The sequence below is a fragment of the Chiloscyllium plagiosum genome, unplaced genomic scaffold, assembly GCF_037043375.1.
Source record: "Chiloscyllium plagiosum isolate Xiang-an unplaced genomic scaffold, Cpla_swu_hap1 HiC_scaffold_7, whole genome shotgun sequence".
NCBI classification, from domain to species: Eukaryota; Metazoa; Chordata; class Chondrichthyes; order Orectolobiformes; family Hemiscylliidae; genus Chiloscyllium; species Chiloscyllium plagiosum.
Window position 1 is genome coordinate 106,139,968 of NW_028270145.1, and position 20,900 is coordinate 106,160,867.

The 20,900-nt window shown below is 44.0% G+C and overlaps 1 protein-coding gene across 3 annotated transcripts in view; it reads right to left on the reverse strand.

Annotated features, from left to right (window-relative positions):
• hspbap1 (hspb associated protein 1) overlaps window positions 1-20,900 on the reverse strand; it is an 89,313-nt gene that overhangs the window by 43,250 nt on the left and 25,163 nt on the right. For all 3 annotated transcript variants that reach the window (XM_087989338.1, XM_087989336.1, XM_043694264.2), the window contains exon 4: window positions 2,461-2,597. In XM_087989338.1, the coding sequence (XP_087845464.1) occupies window positions 2,461-2,597 (137 nt within the window). The remainder of the gene's footprint in view (window positions 1-2,460; window positions 2,598-20,900) is intronic.

Below are 20,900 nucleotides of genomic sequence, written 5' to 3' on the forward strand. Positions count from 1 at the left end.
AGTGGTAAAGATTGACAGATATGTTTAGTCAGCCATGTGGAACAGCACCTCTCAAACTATAGCCTCTGACAAAAGGTGTTGTCTCAGAAAGACTAGCTACTGAAATAGATGTAAGCACGTGTTTTGTATTTGCCACATTTCAACAGATGGGGCAAAGCCTCTACGTTTATGTCAGTGATGATAAAGTTCCACATCACAATGTATGACTCAAAGATAAACTCTGAAGTTATTGGCTTTCCAAGACGCTGCTGATCCTGCCTTCTCGTTACCATAGGTCAATGGGCAAGGAGGGCCCACTGACTCAGATTTGGCAAGTTTTTGTTTCATGGACGCCCCTGCCATTCAGAATCTACTGATACATACTGTCTACCAAACAAACTGTACTAGGCGTCGATAGAGTAGATAGCCAGAGACTTTTCCCCAGGGCAGAAATGGCTATGAGGGGTCCTTATTTTAAGGTGATTGGAGGAAGGTATAGAAGAGACGTCAGAGGTAGGTTCTTCACGCAGAGAGTGGTGGTTGCATGGAATGCACTGCCAGCAGTGGTAGCAGAGTCAGAGACATTAGGGACATTTAAGCAACTGCTGGACAAGCACATGGACGGCAGTAAATTGAGGGGTGTGCAAGTCAAATTGATCTCAAGATTAGGATAAATGCTCAGCATAACATCGTGGGCTGAAGGGCCTGTACTGTGCTGTGTTCTATGTTCTATATCCTTCACAAGCACCTCCAAGCAAAGTACTGCCGATACTGGAAATCTTGAAAGAAGGAAAGCGAACAGAAAGTAAAAAGAACTAGTTAGAAATCTGAAGAAGAGTTATAATCAGACTCAAAATGTTAACCCCATTTCTCTCTCCACAGATGCTGGAACTACTCAGCATCTCCAGTACATTTTACTCAATGATATCCCTGCTCTGCAACTACTGCCAATGAAAAAGATGAGAACAGCAAAGTCACAGCAGTATCACATCCAAGACATGACCTAGCTTCTCTCCATCGTCCATTTCCATTCCCTTAATCATCGCCTTGAGCAAAGGAAGCAAGGTCAGGAGCTGACACAAGTGTGGTGTGAACCAAATTAGGTACACCTGGGAATTCAGTACATTGTGGAAATGGGCACTTAAAGTAAATGCAACTAATAAGATATTTTGAGTGTTAGTCAGATTATCAGATAATAAGGGCTATCAATATTTGTGAGGATTATTAAGTTATGGCCAAATAAAATAAAGACAAGTAACCCAAAGAAAAATAAACGAAGTAAAGTTAAGGCACGGCAACATCCTGCAAAACAACAACTTCATGTTTTCTACATTGCAGTCGGCATTACAGAAGTACCTTACTGGTTGAAAGTACTTTGGGGGGCTCTTGAGAAGTGCAAATCCTTCTTTTTCTTTTTTAACAATGAATTGATCAGATAAGCCAACGAGCCAAACAGTGACAGATGGAGTTTATTTTAGATAAATGTGAGGTGCTGCATTTATTCCTGATGAAGGGCTTTTGCCCGAAACGTTGATTTTCCTGCTCCTTGGATGCTGTCTGAACTGCTGTGCTTTTCCAGCACTACTCTAATCCAGAATCTGGTTTCCAGCATCTGCAGTCATTGTTTTTAACAAAGGTAAATCAGGGCAAGACTTCACAACTTAATGGTAAGCTCCTGAACAAAGAGACCTTGGAGTGCTGGTCCATAGTTCCTTGGAATTGGAGTCACAGATGGATAGGATAGTGAAGGCGGCTCGATTTGCTTGCCTTTATTGGTCAGTGCATTAAGTATAGGAGTTGGGAGATCATGTTACAGCTGTATAAAACATCGGTTAGGCCACTTTTGGAATACCGCAATTCTGGTCTCCCTGCTATAGGAAGGATGTTGTGAAGCTGGAAAGGATTCAGAAAAGATTTACAAGAATGTTGCCAAGATTAGAGGGTTTGAGCTTAACGAGAGGCTGAACAGCCTGGGGCTACTTTCCCTGAAGTGTCGGAGGCTGAGGGATAACCTTATAGAAGTTTAGAAAGTCAGGAAGAGCATGGATGGGTAAATAGACAAGATCTTTTCATGGGGGTGAGGGAATCCAAAACTAGAGGGCATTGTTTTAAGGTGAAAGCGGGAAGCTATACAAAGGACCTAAGAGGCAATGTTTTCCATGGAATTAGTTGCCAGAGGAAGTGGTGGAAGCTGGTACAATTAGAACATGTAAAAAGCATGTGGATGGGTAGATGAATCAGGAGGATTTAGAGGGATATGGGCCAAAGGCTGGCAAATGGGACTAGAGTTATTTACGATATCTGGTAAAACATATGATGCACCTCGTCATTGCTATTTGCAGGTCATGCAATGTTGTGGGGAGAATGTGGAAGTGGAAACTGTTTCTCTGTCATGTTAGTCAGCAAAATACAACAAGCATGAGAAAGGGAAGCGCGAGTAAAAAAATGTAATGAGGAAAAATGATCAACAAGTGAATTTACCTTCCTTGCACTTGTAACACCAGATTGCATCCATAGGAATCAAGGTGACAGGGAGTGTTTGCCCCTTCAGTACCGATCCAGAGTGTGCTGTCCCGTCCATCTCTCCCAGGAAACCCAAAGTCAGACCAAATTACGTCCTACTAAAAAAAAGTTTGTGTTAGCATACTGATAATGATTTGTCAAACCTTTGTTCTCCTCAATCTCCTCAGTGGAGCCTCTTAATTGATCTTATTCTATATTTGACCTCCATAAGGAAGAAGAGATGTTAAACTGAATGCGCTCATGGATGGATAATAAACATGCTACAGTACTATTTCATAATAGAAATAGAACTTTCCTAGTTTCCTTTCCAATATTTATCCTTCAACCAACAACTCCAAATAAGACTAAGGTTATCTGGTCACAATCACAATGGTCTTTGTATGAACTTGCTGTGTGCAAACTGGCTAGAATGTTTTTTTTATTTGACAACAGAACTTCATTAGCACTAAAATGGTTTGTGATGTTCTGAGATTAAGAAAGAAGCTATAAAAACGCAATGGTTTCTCTTTAGGAGTCAATCAAAAACAAGTGAAACAGGACAAAACATCCACTTTCCTTCCTGTTCATTGACTCTGTTATTACTTCACAATGGCACGATTGATGCTAACCTGATTTAAAGCAGACTCTTGCAGCTGGATGGAGAAACGATACGTTTATCCCATCAGTCTGGCCTGGATTTGCATTCAGTAAAAATACAGTGAACTAATCGGTGCACCACCCTGTGCTCCAAGACACAAACAATATTTGACAGGACATTTTATCACCTCCTTTATTTGCATTTTACTGTTCACTACTTCCTTTTTCTAAAGGAAGATGCATCTTCAATACTGCACGTTTCACAGCATCTCATTATCTAAATTCATTTTGTCACCTACATCATGTTTAAATTAAAAACTAGAATCTTCTGCCTGTTAACAAGCCAGTCTTGAGGGAAATTACATAAACCAATTTGTTAAGTGTAATAATGTTGATGTCATCTAGGACTGATCGCAACCTGAATGCTGCCAGCTGCATGAGATCATGTGTTGGTTACTTCTTGTTAATAATCTTACCTCGTGCCAAATGCTGCATGTTTTCAAGTTTTTAAAATCTTTTTCTTAACCCATTCCTTGCATCAACACACATGGACTGCTTTCTTCTCAACTCTTGACTCATTCGCCAAAAAGAAAGATTCCACCTCTTATTCTTAGACTATTAATAAACTGAAGTGTCAAATTTCTGCTAAGTAGGTCAGTAAATAAGAGGAAATGAATTTACAATAATTGGTAAATAAACCAGAGATGAGGCAGGATAATTTTGTTTTAAAGCACTGAATAATGGCAAATTTGGATGAACTCCTAAAATGATGATGGAAGTAGGTACAATACTGGGCAGCATGGTGGCTCAATGGTCAGCACTGCTGCCTCACAGTGCAAGGGACTTGGGTTCAATTCCACCCTCTGCATGGGTTTCCTCTGGGTTCTCCGGTATCCCTCCATAGTCCAAATATGTGCAGGTTAGGTGGTTTGGCCATGCTAAATTACCTATATAGTGTGCAGGCTAAGTGGATGGGCCATGGGAAATGCAAATTTACAGCAATAGGGTAGAGAGTGTGTGCCTAGCTGGGATGCTGTTCAGAGGGTTGGTGTGGACTTGATTGGCCCAATGGCCTGATTCAAAACTGTAAGGATTCTATAATTCTATGAATTAGATACATACTTTAAGTAGAAAAAGGGTAGGAGGAAAGAACAGAAGTCGGATCAATTGGTTAGCTTTTGAAAAGACACAGCCAAAGTATGATGTGCTATACAGGCTTTTCCTGCACTGGATTGTTCTACATCCACAATTCACAGGAAAAAACTAATTGATCCATCAGCACAAAGTGCTGGAAATGTTCAGTAGGTCTGACAGCATCTGTGGAGAGAGAGAGAGACAAGTGTGAGCATTTCACCATGTGAAGGAAGCTCATTAACCTGAATGTTAACTCTGTTTCTCTTTCTAAAGATGCTGCCAGACTAGATAAGCATTTGCGACATTTTCTGCTTTATTGCAGATTCTCAGCATCTGCAGTATTTAGCTTTGGTTGAAATGGCCAGAACACAATGGGTCAGCAGTTCTTTCCTTTCCCCTCAACTCCATCTCACCCCTTCATCCAGGCAGTTCACCATAGCTTTCTCATTGGCAACAAGGGATGAACAGTAACTGCTGGCCCAGCCGTCAATGCCCACATCCCATAAGTAAATGAAAAAAAATTCTGAGAGGACCAAAACAGGCCAGACTTCAAAAACCATATTTATTCAAAGAACGTTCATAAAGGATGCTTTATGGACCTTCAATCGCATCTACAATCAATGGGACATGCTCTGACTATAGAATGGAATTGACAAAGGTGATAACATACTGCTTGAACATGCAAATTACTTTCATGGCCCTGCTTCAGCATCATTTTCTCCGTCTTTCATCTGTAATCTAAATCTGACAAACATCAGTTGATAACTGATTGCAATCCTTCTTGAAAAAAACACAATCTTCTTCCTCTCACTGTTTTGAGACAATTACTCAATGTAATGGGAGCAATAATCCAGCCGGAAAGCACTTTGCCTGCAAAAATATGACCCGCAACATAAAAATCGTTCCGTCCACGTTTCCCAATACAAGTTTATAGTTGGCAATAAATTAACTATTCTAACATTAAGCAGGATGAAATTATGCTAATTTATAAATTTTAACAATCAGTAATGAAAAGCTGATTTCTTGTTCATAAGTTTGCTTTTAATTTCTGTTGGCAATTCATTCAAAGTGACACACGGGACTAAATGTACCAGGAAGACATGCATCAAAGCAATCAGAGCTTAAAACTTTGGCAAAAGGATTGATCAAAAGCTAGCACAATGTCTCTAATGAAATTCCCTGTAGCAGCTGGACATAGACCTTATTCAGGTTGCAACAGCTATGGAATAAAAATTACTAACTTCCAACTGCATTTTGGGAATTATCGTATCTGATACTGGACTGGCTTATTTTAAAAAGGAAGTTTATTGTTTTGTGGGTTGCAAGTGTCATGGCAAGACCACCATATGTTGCCAAATCCTTTCTGACTTCAAAGTAATGAGCTGAAAAGCAAGTGCAAAGAGCAGTTTTGAGTCAACTAAAAGCAGTACTTTAGTGGCAATATCACTGGACTGGTAATCCACAGACCCACATACGGCACTAAAACAGAGAATAACAGTTCAACTCCAACCACTGCAGCTTGTGGAATTTAAATCAAAAAACATAGTAGACTCTGAACTGCCTTCTGAAATAGCCTAACAAGCCAGTCAATTCAAGAGCAATTCAGGATGGGAAACAAATTCTGACCTTGCCAGCAAAGCCCACCAAAAAATTAAAGGGGAGAAAAACATTTCTCTGGATCTAGTCACAAGTAGGTCAAACTAGACAACGGTGGCAGATTTCCTTCAACAGAGGAGATTAGTTTGACAACAATGATAATTACCTGATTAGACTAGCTTTCAATTCCAGAGTTTTATTAGCTGAACTAATTAAACTCCACCAGGCTGCTGTGGTGTGCAGTCATGAATTCAATTCCCACAAAAACAAATAGTGAATTTGAATTATTTTTTGGCTCACACTAGAAAACATCTACCTTTAAAAGGACAAATTTACTGCATTTTTTCCAGAGAAGAAAATCTGACACCTGACCCTCACACAATTCCAGACCACAATACCGACTCGGGTCTCTGCCCTCCAGAGTGATGGAAAGGAAAGTCAGGATGGGAAAATAAGTGTTTTACGTAAGAGGCAAATTAGACCATTATGTCATGGCCAGCTCTTGGTATTGTATCTAACAGGCTGGAATTTTGACCAGAGCAGCTATGTAAAACAGGGGCCTAAAATGAAGCCTAATATCAATATGGTGTCCCAGGGATAATTCAAATCTATCAGATCCACTTCATGGCCTTGCACTATAAGGCCTCCCACTGAGTTGACTATACCTTTTTTTAAAAGTTAAGGAAGGTAACTGTTGGCTGCAGGGCTCCTTGCATTTGCGCGTGTGTGTAAGTGATACACATCACTAACATCATTGCTGATGCTCTGCTGACTGTATGATTGTAAATAGAAGAGAAAAAAATGCCAACGCAAGTCGTCAAGGTCAGTGCTGCAATGCACCATCAGGCAGTGCCCTACTTTGCTATCATATCAGTAGGATCCCAAAGGGCATATTAATGCTTGGCCAGCTGCAAGGCAAATGTAAATGGCAGTAAATGGCTAAGATCAGCAACCTACATGACCTACTAAAAAGTATCCTTCATAGCAGGACATATCAGCAATTTTGGACTTTATAGGAGACAATTGCCATTTATAGCTGCAATACCCGATACCTCCCCTCGATTTTACATTGTTCACTGACAAGCAAAAAAAACGTTAATAGCATCACAAATTTAACATGCAATCTCCAAAACAGATGGGTTCAAAGTCATTAGGACATATGAAGGTGGAACCCCAACAAAAGCTGGAGGGCAAGTAGTTGGAAGTACCATTCCTCAGATAGATACTGAGGCAGACGTCAAGTCTGCTTGCGCCAAGGGTTCCTGGTGGATGTTAACGACCCAATAGTATTTCAAGAATGAACAGGGAGTTCTCACTTTCTGGACCGTATTCACCACACCATTCCAGCAATACCAGAAACAAATCGTGCTGTTGGTCCTAAAATCTTAAGAGCAAAATCCATCACTGCACAACAAGAGTAATTAAAAACAATATAATCTGATAAGGTACTATCTTTAAATGCAAATCTTGTAAAAGGAAGTGTTAGAGAAAAGAAGTTTCTTACAGCATGGTGGCTCAGTGGTTAGCACTGCTTGCCTCACAGTGCCAGGGACCTGGGTTCGATTCCAGCCTCTGGCAACTGTCTGTGGAGTTTGCACGTTCTCCTCGTGTCTGCATGGGTTTCCTCCGGGTGCTTCGGTTTCCTAGATTCACTCGGCTTCTGCCTGGATGCAGAGTTTTGTTTCTGAAGAAATTGGATCAACAAGGGGTATTTTCCTTGGAGCAGAGGAGACGGAGGAGGAAATGTGATTGAGAATGTATAAAATTGAGAGACAGACAGGAAGGAATTATTCTCCTTGGTGGTGGCATCAATCACCTGGGGCATCAATTTAGAGTAAGAGGCACGAGGTTTAGATGGAATGTGATGAAAAATCTTTTCCCCAGAAGGTGGTAGGAATCTCAAACTCTCTGCCTGTAAAGGGGTTAGAAACAGAAACTCTCAAAAGTCCAGAAGCATTCAGACATGCATTTGTAATGCCAAGGCACACAGCAGTATAGGCCAGGTGCTTGAAAACGGGATGAGAATGGTTAGGTGGTTGCTTTTGACCAGCACAGATTTGGTGGGCCGAAGAGTCTTTTTTCTGTGCTGTATACCACTATGAATCTATACATGCTAACATACAAATTAGGAACAGAAGTAGGTCATTCCTCAAGATCACAGTTCATCAGTTTGCTCCACGTTCTATCTAGTTCTGCCTCATAAACTTTGAATTATGCCTATACTGCCTTCTGAGGAAGAGTTCCAAGGCCACATAGTCCTCTGAAAAGAAAACTTCACCTCATCTCTGTACTAAAAGGGTGATCCCCAAGTTTAGAGAAGTACTCTCTCATTCTGAACTCGCAGAAAGGAAATATTCTATCCACATCTTCCTTGCCAACATTGTTCAGAATTTTATACACTTGAATCACGTCACCTCTGATCCTTTCGAATTCCAGAAAAAAACAAGCTCAATCTTACACCTTTCCACATAAGACAACCAACTCAATCCAAGTATCTATCTGTTAAACCACCTCTGAAACACTTTCATTGCAATGCAATTATATTTTTCCTCAAATAAGGAGACTAAAACTGTACTTAGCATTGGGCCTCATCAATGCATATCTGAAGAACATCCTCGCCTTTCGGTTCAACTCCTCTTGCAATAAAGGACAGCATTCCATCAATCTTCTTATGACTGTAAATTTGGAGAGGGGAGTGTGCAGCAGGACCTGGGTATCCTTGAGAACTAGTCACTAAAGGTGGTAAAGGCAGCAAATGATATGTTGGCCTTTATTGCAAGAGGTTCAGAGTACAGGAGCAGAAAAGAGTTATTGCAGTTATACAGGTGAGGCCACACCTCAAAAATTGTGCGCAGCTTTGATCTCCTTTTCTGAGAAGGATACTCTTGCTCAAGGGAGTACACATAGAACATAACAGCACAGTACAGGCCCTTCGGCCCTTGATATTGCGCCAACTTGTCATACCAATCTGAAGCCCATCTAACCTACACTATTCCATGTACATCCATATGCTTGTCCAATGATGACTTAAATGTACTTAAAGTTAGCGAGTCTACTACCATTGCAGGCAAAGCATTCCATACCCTTACTACTCTCTGAGTAAAGAAAACTACCTCTGACATCTGTCCTGTATCGGTCACCCTTCAATTTAAAGCTATGCCCCTTCGTGCTCCCGTCACCATATTTGGAAAAAGGCTCTCCCTGTCCACCCTATCTAACCCTCTCTATTAAATCACCTCTCAACCTTCTTCTCTCTAACAAAAACAGCCTCAAGTCCCTCAGCCTTTCCTTGTAAGACCTTCCCTCCGTACTGGGCAACATCCTAGTAAATCTCCTCTGCACCCTTTCCAAAGCTTCCACATCCTCCTTATAATGGGTTGACCAGAACTGTACACAATACTCCAAGTATGGCCGCACCAGAGTTTTGTACAGCTGTAGCATAACCTTATGGTTCCGGAACTCGATCCCTTTATTAATAAAAGCTAAAACACTGTGTGCCTTCTTAACAATCCTGTCAACCTGGGTGGCAACTTTCAAGGATCTGTGTACCTGGACACCGAGATCTCTCTGCTCATCTACACTACCAAGAATCTTACCATTAGCCCAGTACTTTGCATTCCGGTTACTCCGACCAAAGTGAATCACCTCACACTTGTCTGCATTAAACTCCATTTGCCATCTCTCAGCCCAGCTCTGCAGCTTATCTATGTCTCTCTATAACCTACAACATCCTTCATCACTATCCACAACTCCACCGACCTTAGTATCGTCTGCAAATTTACTAACCCACCCTTCTATGCCCTCATCCAGGTAGTTTATAAAAATGACGAACAGCAGTGGACCCAACACCAACCTTTGCAGTACACGACTGGTAACTGGACTCCAAGATGAACATTTCCCATCAACAACCACCCCTCTGTCTTCTTTCAGCAAGCCAATTACTGATCCAAACTGCTACATCTCCCACAATCCCATTCCTCCGCATATTGTACAATAGCCTACTGTGAGGAACCTTATCGAAATACTTGCTGAAATCCATATACATCATATCAACCGGTTTACTCTCATCTGCCTGTTTGGTCACCTTCTCAAACAACTCAATAAGGTTTGTGAGGCATGACCTACCCTTCACAAAACCGTGCTGACTATCCCTAATCAAATTATTCTTTTCTAGATGATTATAAATCCTATCTCTTATAACTTTTTCCAAAACTTTTACCAACAACTGAAGTAAGGCTCACTGGTCTATAATTACCAGGATTGTCTCTACTCCCCTTCTTGAACAGGGGAACCACATCTGCTATCTTCCAGTCTTCTGGCACTATTCCAGTAGACAATGATGATTTAAAGATCAATGCCAAAGGCTCGGCAATCTCCTCCCTGGCTTCCCAGAGGACCCTAGGATAAATCCCATCCGGCCCAGGGGACTTATCTATTTTCACACTCTGCAGGATTTCTAATACCTCTTCCTTGTGAACCTCAATCCCACCTAGTCTACTAGCCTGTATCTCAGTATTCTCCTCGACAACATTGTTGTTTTCTAGAGTGAATACTGTTGAAAAATATTCATTTAGTGCTTCCCCTATCTCCTCTGACTCCATACACAACTTCCCACTACTATCCTTGATTGGCCCAAAATCTTACTCTCATCATTCTTTTATTCCTTAAATACCTATGGAAAGCCTTAGGGTTTACCCTGATCCTATCTGCCAACAACTTCTCATGTCTCCTCCTGGCTCTTCTGAGCTCTCTCTTTAGGTCTTTCCTGGCTACCTTGTAACCCCCAAACGCCCTAACTGAGCCTTCACATCTCACCCTAACATCAGCCGCCTTCTTCCTCTTGACCAGAGATTCCACTTCCTTGGCTCCCGCGCTCTACAGCATCCTCCCTGCCTGACAGATACATACTTATCTAAGACACATAGGAGCTTTTCCTTGAATAAGCTCCACATTTCTAATGTGCCCATCCCCTGCAGTTTCCTTCTCCATCCTATGCTTCCTAAATCTTGCCTAATCGCATCGTAATTGCCTTTCCCCCAGTTGTAAACACCTGTCCCTTTCTATCACTAAAGTAAACATAACAGAATTGTGATCGCTATCACCAAAGTGCTCACCTATTTCCAAGTCTAACACCTGGCCGGGCTCATTACCCAGTACCAAATCTAATGTGGCTTTGCCCCTTGTTGGCCTGTCTACATTCTGCGTCAGGAAGCCCTTCTGCACACACTGGACAAAAACGGACCCATCTATAGTACTCGTACTATAGTGTTCCCAGTCAATATTTGGATAGTTGAAGTCCCCGATGACAACTACCTTGTCTCTCGCACTCCTATCAAGAATCATCTTTGCTATCCTTTCCTCTACATCTCTGGAACTATTCAGAGGCCTATAGAAAACTCCCAACAGGGTGACCTCTCCTTTCCTGTTTCTAACCTCAGCCCATACTACCTCAGTTGACGAGTCCCCAAACATCCTTTCTGCAACTGTAATACTGTCCTTGACCAACAATGCCACACCTCTCCCTCTTTTACCATCTTCTCTGTTCTTACTGAAACATCTAAATCCTGGAACCTGCAACAACCATCCCTGTCCCTGCTCTATCCATGTCTCTGAAATGGCCACAACATCGAAGTCCCAGGTACCAACCCATGCTGAAGGTCACCCACCTTATTCTGGATGCTCCTGGTGTTGAAGTAGATACACTTCAAACCAACTTCTTGCTTGCCGGTGCCATCTTACGTCCCTGAAACTTGATTTCGGATCTCCCCACTCTCAACCTTTTCTATACTTGAACTACAATTTTGGTTCCCATCCCCCTGCTGGATTAGTTTAAACCCACCCCAATAGCCTTAGCGAATTTCCCCCCCCAGGATATTGGTACCCCTCTCGTTCAGATGAAGACCATCCTGCTTGTAGAGGTCCCATCTACCCCAGAAAGAACCCCAATTATCCAAGAATCCAAAACCCTCCCTCCTGCACCATCCCTGTAGCCACCTGTTCAACTCCTTTCTCTCTCCCTATTCCTTGCCTCACTAGCATGTGTCACGGGCAACAAACCAGAGACAACAACTCTGTTCGTCCTAGCTCTAAACTTCCATCCTAGCTCCCTGAATTTCTGCCTTAAATCCCCATCTCTCTTCCCACCAATGTCGTTAGTGCCTATGTGGACCACGACTTGGGGCTGCTCCCCCTCCCCCTTAAGGATCCCAAAAACACAATCAGAGACATCACAAACCCTGGCACCTGGGAAGCAACACACCAACCATGAGTCTCTCTTGTCCCCACAGAACCTCCTATCTGTCCCTCTAACTATGGAGTCCCCAATGACTACTGCTCTGCTCCTCTTACCCCTTCCCTTCTGAGCAGCAGGGACAGACGCTGTGCCAGAGCCCTGTGCCCCACTGCTTTCCTCTGGTAAGTTGTTCCCCGCCCCCCAACAGTATCCAAAATGGTATACTTATTGCTATGGGGAATGGCCATAGGGGATCCCTGCACTACCTGCCGGTTCCCTTTCTGACCCCTGACTGTAACCCATCTACCTTTCTCTTGTACCTTAGAAGTGACTACCTCCCTGTAATTCCTCTCAATAACCCCCTCAGTCTCCCGAATGATCCGAAGTTCATCCAGCTCCAGTTCCCTAACGAGGGAACAACAAATGTTTACCAGGCTCATTGCGGGGATAGTGGGGCTGATGTATGAGGAGAGTTTAGCTAAGTTAGAATTGTTTTCGCAGGAGTTTAGACGAGGTAGGGGGCATCTCATAAAGACTTATACAATTCTAACAGGACTAGACAGAATAGATGCAGGGAGGATGTTCTCAATGGTGGGTGCGTCCAGAGCAGGGATCACACTCTGATGATTCAGGGTGGACCATTGAGGATGGATATGAAGAGACATTTCTTCACCTAAAGAGTGGTGAGTCTGTGGAACTCATCACCACAGGATGTAGTTGATGCTAAAATATTAAATGTACTCAAGAGGCGGCTAGATATAGCACTTGGGGCGAACAGGATCAAAAGTTATGGGGAGAAAGCAGGATTAGGCTACTGAGTTGAACAAATCAGCCATGATTGTGATGAATGGCTGGGGCGGCTCAAATGGCCTCCTCCTGCTCCTATCTTCTATGTTTCTTAATTACCTGCAATCTAAAATGTTGTGACTTAGTACTAGAACAATGAGATACAAAGGCATCTCTGAACTCCATGGTCATTCTCCATTTAAGTAGCATTCAGCTCTTCTATTCTTTCTGCCAAATTCAGCAACTTGCTTTCCAAAATTATACTCCACTTTCCAGGTTTTTAACCCACTCATCCTATCGAGATCCGCCTGCAGCTTCTTCACAATATGCTTTCCTACCAATCTTTGTGTCATTGGCAAATACTTTGCCTTTGCTCAGCACACTGTCATTTATACAGAGTCTTACAGTGCAGAAACAGGCCCTTCACCCCACTTGCCCATGTCAAACGAGTTCCTAAAATGTAGTCCCATTTGCCTACTTTTGACCTACAACCCTCTAAACTATTCCTATCCATGTATCTGTCCAGATATCTTTTAAATATTGTATTTGTACCCACCTCTACCACTTCTTTTGGCAGCTCGTTCCATATACACACCACCTTCTGTGTGAAAAAGTTGCCTCTCAGGCTACTTTTAAATCTTCCCCCTCTTACCTTAAACCTATGCCCTCTAAATTCCAACTCCCCTACCCTGGGGAAAAGACCTTCGCTACATAAACAGTAAAACAAATGACCTTATGTGCCTTAGCACCAATTAGAAAAGACCCATTTCTACATGCTGCGTTTCATGGCAACCAACCAACTATACTAACACCATACCCACTACTACTTTGCACAATAACTTTCATGTGGCACCTTATGAAATACCTTCTGGAAATCCAAGTACAGTTCATATACAGGCTTCCCTTTATCCGCAGTGTATGTAATGCCTTCAAAAAAACTCTAATAAAAAGATTAAACCATGCGAACTCTTCCAGATTACCTTGAGTCTAATTGCCCAGTCATGACCCTCAATAATACCTTACCCATTTCAGCTAACTGTCCTTTAGATTCCTGATCTCTGTTCCCACCAACTTCTGATGGAACCATTTCCAGAATCTAATAAATTTTTGAAAATGTCCACCAAAGCATCTACTATTTCATTTACCACCGCCTTTAAGCCATTTGGATGAAGTCCATCCGGACCTGAGGAGTTATCAATCTGTAGCTCTATCATCAGTACCATTCCCCTAGTGATTGTAATTTGACCAAGGGCCTTCCAGCTCCTGATTTACAGCTATTGCTGCAATATTTATTGCATCCTATATAACAGAGAGAAGCGAAATATTTGCTCATTTCCTCCAGCATTTTGCTATTAACTTCGAATTCTCCCTCTCTCTCTCGGACCCTCGAAGACCAATATACCTTTTTTTTAAAAAACACTCACCATCCATTCTTAGAACTTCTGTTAGCTTCCTCTCATACTCTAATCCCTTTCTCCTGACAAATCTTGTAATCATTTGTCATTCTTTATATTCTGTCTAACCATCTGACCTGCCATTCTTACTACAATTATATCTTTTTTCCTCAAGTTTGAGGCTTTCTTTAATTTAGATGATGTGTTCTCCCTTAAAAATTCTCTGTATAGTAGGAATAAACTACTTCTGAGCATTTTAAAATATCTCTGAAATGTCTGTCACTGCCTCTCAACTGATCTTGCCCCTTGGCTGGATTCAAGAGTTCACTTCAGCCAGCTCAGCTTTTCTGCCCACAGTTACCCTTATTTAAGCTTAAAACACTAGTCGTTCACCCACTCTTCCCTCTTTCAACAGAATATAAAATTCTACCATATTGTATTTACTGCTTGATAGGAGCACCTTTATATAAAGATCATTAATCATCCTGAGATTACAGGATGCCAAACATAATATAACCTGCAAACTGATTCGAGAACATGCTGCTCTATGAAACACACTCATTTTATAAACTTGCTACTACTGCCGATTGGTTATGGAAATTGAGATAGAGAATCCAAGCCATCTCTAACTTCTGCATTAAAGCTATCCTTGATTCACTGTGCTGGCCCTCCTAACTTCATATTCTCTTGCTTCACTTATTCTAAAACAATGTCACAAACTCCTCAATATTCACGACCCAATCCTTGACATCCTGCAGCCACCTTTCCATTATTGTTCTTAGATCATATTTATTTAGTTCAATATGTGTTATCAATTTGTTGATACTATTAGGAATGCTACACTCATTCAGTTGCAGTTTGCATTATATGAAATATCATTTTCTTAATTTCAAAAAGGCGCATCTGGGTGTGGTTCAGGAGACACAAACATTCACTTTTCACTGTATCACCTTCAGAGGCATAAAATAATGTAAATTTGTCGTGCCTTCAGAATGCGAATTCTGATTAACCTTACACACAACAGTCAATCCACAACGTCATCCTTTGCCTGCAACAACACTGATGGTTTTGAAGAAGCCTGTCCTAAATGTTGAGTTGCGACAAATTATTAAAATTGTGATTCTCACACAAAGTGACAGCTGCCAGGAAAATGTATGTGCATACACCCTGAAAAGCTCCTCAGGAACTGAATGGCTTAACAACTTCCAAGAGAAACTGATTAATCTGTCCAAAAACACTGGACAATTGAGGTGTCATGTCTCATCCAACAATAACACAACCAAACACTTGCATATTCCTCTTGCACCATGATTAGTTTCTGGCCTGTTCTGATGCATATACAACTGGAATAAAACATTTTCTCTAAGCAAATAAATTTAACCTTGTGTGTATTTTTAAAAGTAGGTCACAAACCAAGAACATGATCCGCCACAAGCAAAATTAATCTTTTGTTTTCTTAGATCACAAGAATCGCAACCAATACATGACAAAGATGTTCTATTTGTTTTTTTTAAAAAAAGACCTATTTATCATTCAGGGAATGTAGGTTTCACTCACTAGGTCAACGTTTATCGCCCATCCCTAACTGCTCGAGAATCTGGAAGGGAGCTGTCTTTTGAACAGTTGGATTAGCTCAGATATATCCACAATGCTGTTAGGGAGCAAGTTCCACGATTTTGACTTACAGGTAGGAAAAGAAAAGCAATATAGTTCAGGATGCTGCCTGACCTGCTGCGCTTTTCCAGCACCACTCTAATCTAGACTTTGATCTCCAGCATCTGCAGTCCTCACTTTTGCCTAGTTAATCCAGAGACTCAGGTTCAAATCCCACTATGACAGATGATGGAATTAGAATGCAATAAAAATCTGGAATTCAGAGTCAAATGATGATCATGAAATCATTGTCAATTGTTGGAAAAGCACATGCCCTTTAGGGAAGGAAACTGCCATCCTTACCTAGCCAGGCCTACATATGACTTTAGACACACAGCAATGTGGTTTACTCTTAACTGCCCTCTGAACAATTAGGGAAGGAGAATGAATGCTGGCCATCATCCTGTGAATGAATTAAATAAGGAATGTTTTGTCCTGGCCAATGATGAGTTTCTTCAGTATTATTATGGCTGCATTCACCTAGTAACTGGCTAATATTCCATCACACACCTGACTTGTGTCTTGCAGGTGATGGGCAAGCACTTGGGAGGGCAGGTGGTGACTTACACGCCACAGGATTCTTGGCATCTGATCTTCACTTCTAGTCACAGTGTGCACATGGCTGATCTAGTTCAGTTTCTGGCCAATGGTAACCCTAGAATATTGATATTGAGAGATACAGCAATGGAAATGCCACTGAAAGTCAAGGGGCAATGGTTAGATTGTCTGTTGGAGGAGACGATCATTGCCTGGCATTTTGTGTGGTGCAAATGTCACTTGCCACTTATCAGTCCGAGCCTGGATGTTATCCGAATCATCCTGCATATGGACTTCTTCAGGACCTGAGGACTTGTGAATGGTGCTGAACACTGTGAATCATCAGCTATTATTCCCTGATGAATGGAAGATCATTGATAAAAGCACCTGAAGATGTTTATGCATTGACTATTATGATCAGTCTCTGCAGTGAAGCTCTTGGACTGAAATGGTTGACCTCCATCAAACACAATCATCTTTCTTTCTACTGAGTTTGACTCCAACCAGCTGAATCTTTATCCCATGATTCCTATTGACTCCAGATGTCAAGAGGAGTCACTTAAACCTCACTTCAGTTCAGCTCTTTTGCCTATGCTTGAACAAGGCTGAATGAGGTCAAGAGCTGTGTGTCCAACCCAAACTGAATGCCAGCGAACACGTTATTCCCTTACAAGTGCTGTTTAATAACACTGAGTGATCCCTTCCATCTCTGCTAGGGCAGTAATTAGCTGAAAATGTGTTGCTGGAAAAGCGCAGCAGGTCAGGCAGCATCAATGGAACAGGAGAATTGACGTTTCGGGCATGAGCCCTTCTTCAAGAATGAGGAGAGTGTACCAAGCAGGCTAAGATAAAAGGTAGGGAGGAGGGACTTGGGGGAGGAGCGTTGAAAATGCGATAGGTGGAAGGAGGTTAAGGTGAGGGTGACAGGCCGGAGTTGGGATCGGGGCGGAAAGGTCAGGAAGAAGAGTGCAGGTTAGGAAGGTGGTGCTGAGTTCAAGGGTTGGGACTGAGACAAGGTGGGGGGAGGGGAAATGAGGAAACTGGAGAAATCTGAGTTCATCCCTTGTGGTTGGAGGGTTCCTAGGTGGAAGATGAGGTGCTCTTTCTCCAGCCATCGTGTTGCTATGGTCTGGCGATGGAGGAGTCCAAGGACCTGCATGTCCTTGGTGGAGTGGGAGGGGGAGTTGAAGTGTTGAGCCACGGGGTGATTGGGTTGGTTGGTCTGGGTGTCCCAGAGGTGTACTCTGAAACGTTCTGCAATATAGAGGAGGCCACATCGGGTGCAGCGGATGCAATAAATGATGTGTGTTGAGGTGCAGGTGAAGTTGTGGCAGATATGGAAGGATCCCTTGGGGCCTTGGAGGGAAGTGAGGGGGGAGGTGTGGATGCAAGTTTTGCATTTCTTGCGGTTGCAGGGGAAGGTGCCAGGAGTGGAGGTTGGGTTGGTGGGGGGTGTGGACCTGACAAGGGAGTCACGGAGGGAGTGGTCTTTTCGGAACGCTGATAGGGGAGGGGAGGGAAATATATCCCTGGTGGTGGGGTCCGTTTGGAGGTGGTGGAAATGACGACGGATGATATGATGTATATGGAGGTTGGTGGGGTGGTTGGTGAGGACCAGTGGGGTTCTGTCCTGGTGGTGATTGGAGGGGTGGTGATTGGAGGGGCGGGGCTCAAGGGCGGGGGAGCAGGAAGTGGAGGAGATGCGGTGGAGAGCATCGTCGATCACGTCTGGGGGGGGAAATTGCAAGTTTTTGAAGAAGGAGGCCATCTGGGTTGTACGGTATTGGAAATGGTCCTCCTGGGAGCAGATGCTGCGGAGACGAAGGAATTGGGAATATGGGATAGCGTTTTTACAGGGGGCAGGGTGGGAGGAGGTGTAGTCTAGGTAGCTGTGGGAGTCGGTCGGTTTATAGTAAATATCCGTGTTGATTCGGTCGCCCGAGATAGAAATGGAGAGGTCTAGGAAGGTGGAGGGAGGAGTCTGAGACGGTCCAGGTAAATTTGAGGTCGGGGTGGAAGGTGTTGGTAAAGTGGATGAACTGGTCAACCTCCTCGTGGGAGCACGAGGCGGCGCCGATACAGTCATCGATGTAGCGGAGGAAAAGGTGGGGGGTGGTGCCAGTGTCGCTGCGGAAGATGGACTGTTCCACATATCCTACGATGAGGCCGGAATAGCTGGGGCCCATGCAGGTGCTCATGGCTACTCCTTTGGTTTGGAGGAAGTGGGAGGATTGGGAAAGAGAAGTTGTTCAGGGTGAGGGCCAGTTCAGTCAGTCGAAGGAGGGTGTCAGTGGAAGGGTACTGGTTGGTATGGCGGGAAAGGAAGCAGCGGAGGGCTTTGAGTCCTTCGTGATGGGGGATGGAGGTGTATAGGGACTGGATGTCCATGGTGAAGATAATGCGTTGGGGACCAGGGAAGCGAAAATCATGGAGGAGGTGGAGGGCGTGGGTGGTGTCCCGAACATAGGTGGGGAGTTCTTGGACTAAGGGGAACAGGATCGTGTTGAGGTATGCAGAGATGAGTTCGGTGGGGCAGGAGCAGGCTGAGACAATGGGTCAGACGGGGCAGTCAGGTTTGTGGACTTTGGGCAAGAGGTAGAAACAGGTGGTGCGGGGTTGTGGGACTATGAGGTTGGATGCGGTGGATGGGAGATCCCCTGAGGTGATGAGGGTATGGATGGTCTGGGAGATGATGGTTTGGTGGTGGGAGGTGGGGTCATGGTCAAGGGGGCAGTAGGAGGTGGTGTCCGCGAGCTGGCGTTTAGCCTCAGTGGTGTAAAGGTCGGTACGCCAAACTACTACCGCGCCTCGTCTGCCGGTTTGATAGTGAGGTTGGGGTTGGAACGGAGTTTACTATAAACCGACCGACTCCCACAGCTACCTAGACTACACCTCCTCCCACCCTGGCCCCTGTAAAAACGCTATCCCACATTCCCAATTCCTTCGTCTCCGCAGCATCTGCTCCCAGGAGGACCAGTTCCAATACCGAACAACCCAGATGGCCTCCTTCTTCAAAGACTGCAATTACCCCCAGACGTGATCGACGATACTCTCCACCACATCCCCTCACTTCCCACACCTTCGCCCTGGAGCCCCGCCACCAGGACAGAACCCCACTGGTCCTCACCTACCACCCCACCAACCTCCATATACATCATATCATCCATCGTCATTTCCGCCACCTCCAAACGGACCCCACCACCAAGGATATATTTACCTCCCCTCCCCTATCAGCGTTCTGAAAAGACCACTCCCTCCGTGACTCCCTCGTCAGGTCCACACCCCCCACCAACCCAACCTCCACTCCCGGCACCTTCCCCTGCAACCGCAAGAAATGCAAAACTTGCGCCCACACCTCCCCCCTCACTTCCCTCCAAGGCCCCAAGGGATCCTTCCATATCCGCCACAAATTCACCTGCACCTCCATACACATCATTTACTGCACCCGATGTGGCCTCCTCTATATTGGGGAGACAGGCCGCCCAGAACACCTCTGGGACACCCAGACCAACCAACCCAACCACCCCGTGGCTCAACACTTTAACTCCCCCTCCCACTCCACCAAGGACATGCAGGTCCTTGGACTCCTCCATCGCCAGGCCATAGCAACACGACAGCTGGAGGAAGAGCATCTCATCTTCCACCTAGGAACCCTCCAACCACAAGGGATGAACTCAGATTTCTCCAGTTTCCTCATTTCCCCTCCCCCCACCTTGTCTCAGTCCCAACCCTCGAACTCAGCACCACCTTCCTAACCTGCAATCTTCTTCCTGACCTTTCTGCCCCCACCCCGGCCTATCACCCTCAACTTAACCTCCTTCCACCTATCGCATTTCCAACGCCCCTCCCCCAAGTCCCTCCTCCCTACCTTTTATCTTAGCCTGCTTGGCACACTCTCCTCATTCCTGAAGAAGGGCTCATGCCCGAAACATCGATTCTCCTGCTCCTTGGATGCTGCCTGACCTGCTGCGCCTTTCCAGCAACACATTTTCAGCTCTGATCTCCAGAATCTGCAGTCCTCACTTTCTCCTAAGGCAGTAATTAGCCAATTTGGATTTGTACTGCTTATTATAGCCAGGACGCACCTGGGCAATCTTTGGCATTGTTGGATAGAAGCCAGTGTTGTAGCTGTACTGGAACAGCTGGTGAGGGGCACATCTAATTCTGAAGCACCGGATGTCAGTAGTATTGCCAGAATGTTGTCAGGGTCTACAGCCTTTTCAGTATCCAGTGCTTTCAGCCAGTGAATCAAATTGGCTGAAGACCTCAAGAGGAAGCTGATCCAAAACATTTACATGTTATTTTTGGGTGGAGGAGGACACAAATACTTCAGGCTTGTCTTTCACACTTATGTATCAAGGCCCCATCCTCGGGGATGGGGATAATTGTGGAGCCCTCTCCTCTGTTTAATTGTCCATCACCATTTATGATTGGCTGTGGCAGGATTGCAGAGTTTCAGCCTGACCGACTAGTTGTGGCATCCCTTACTC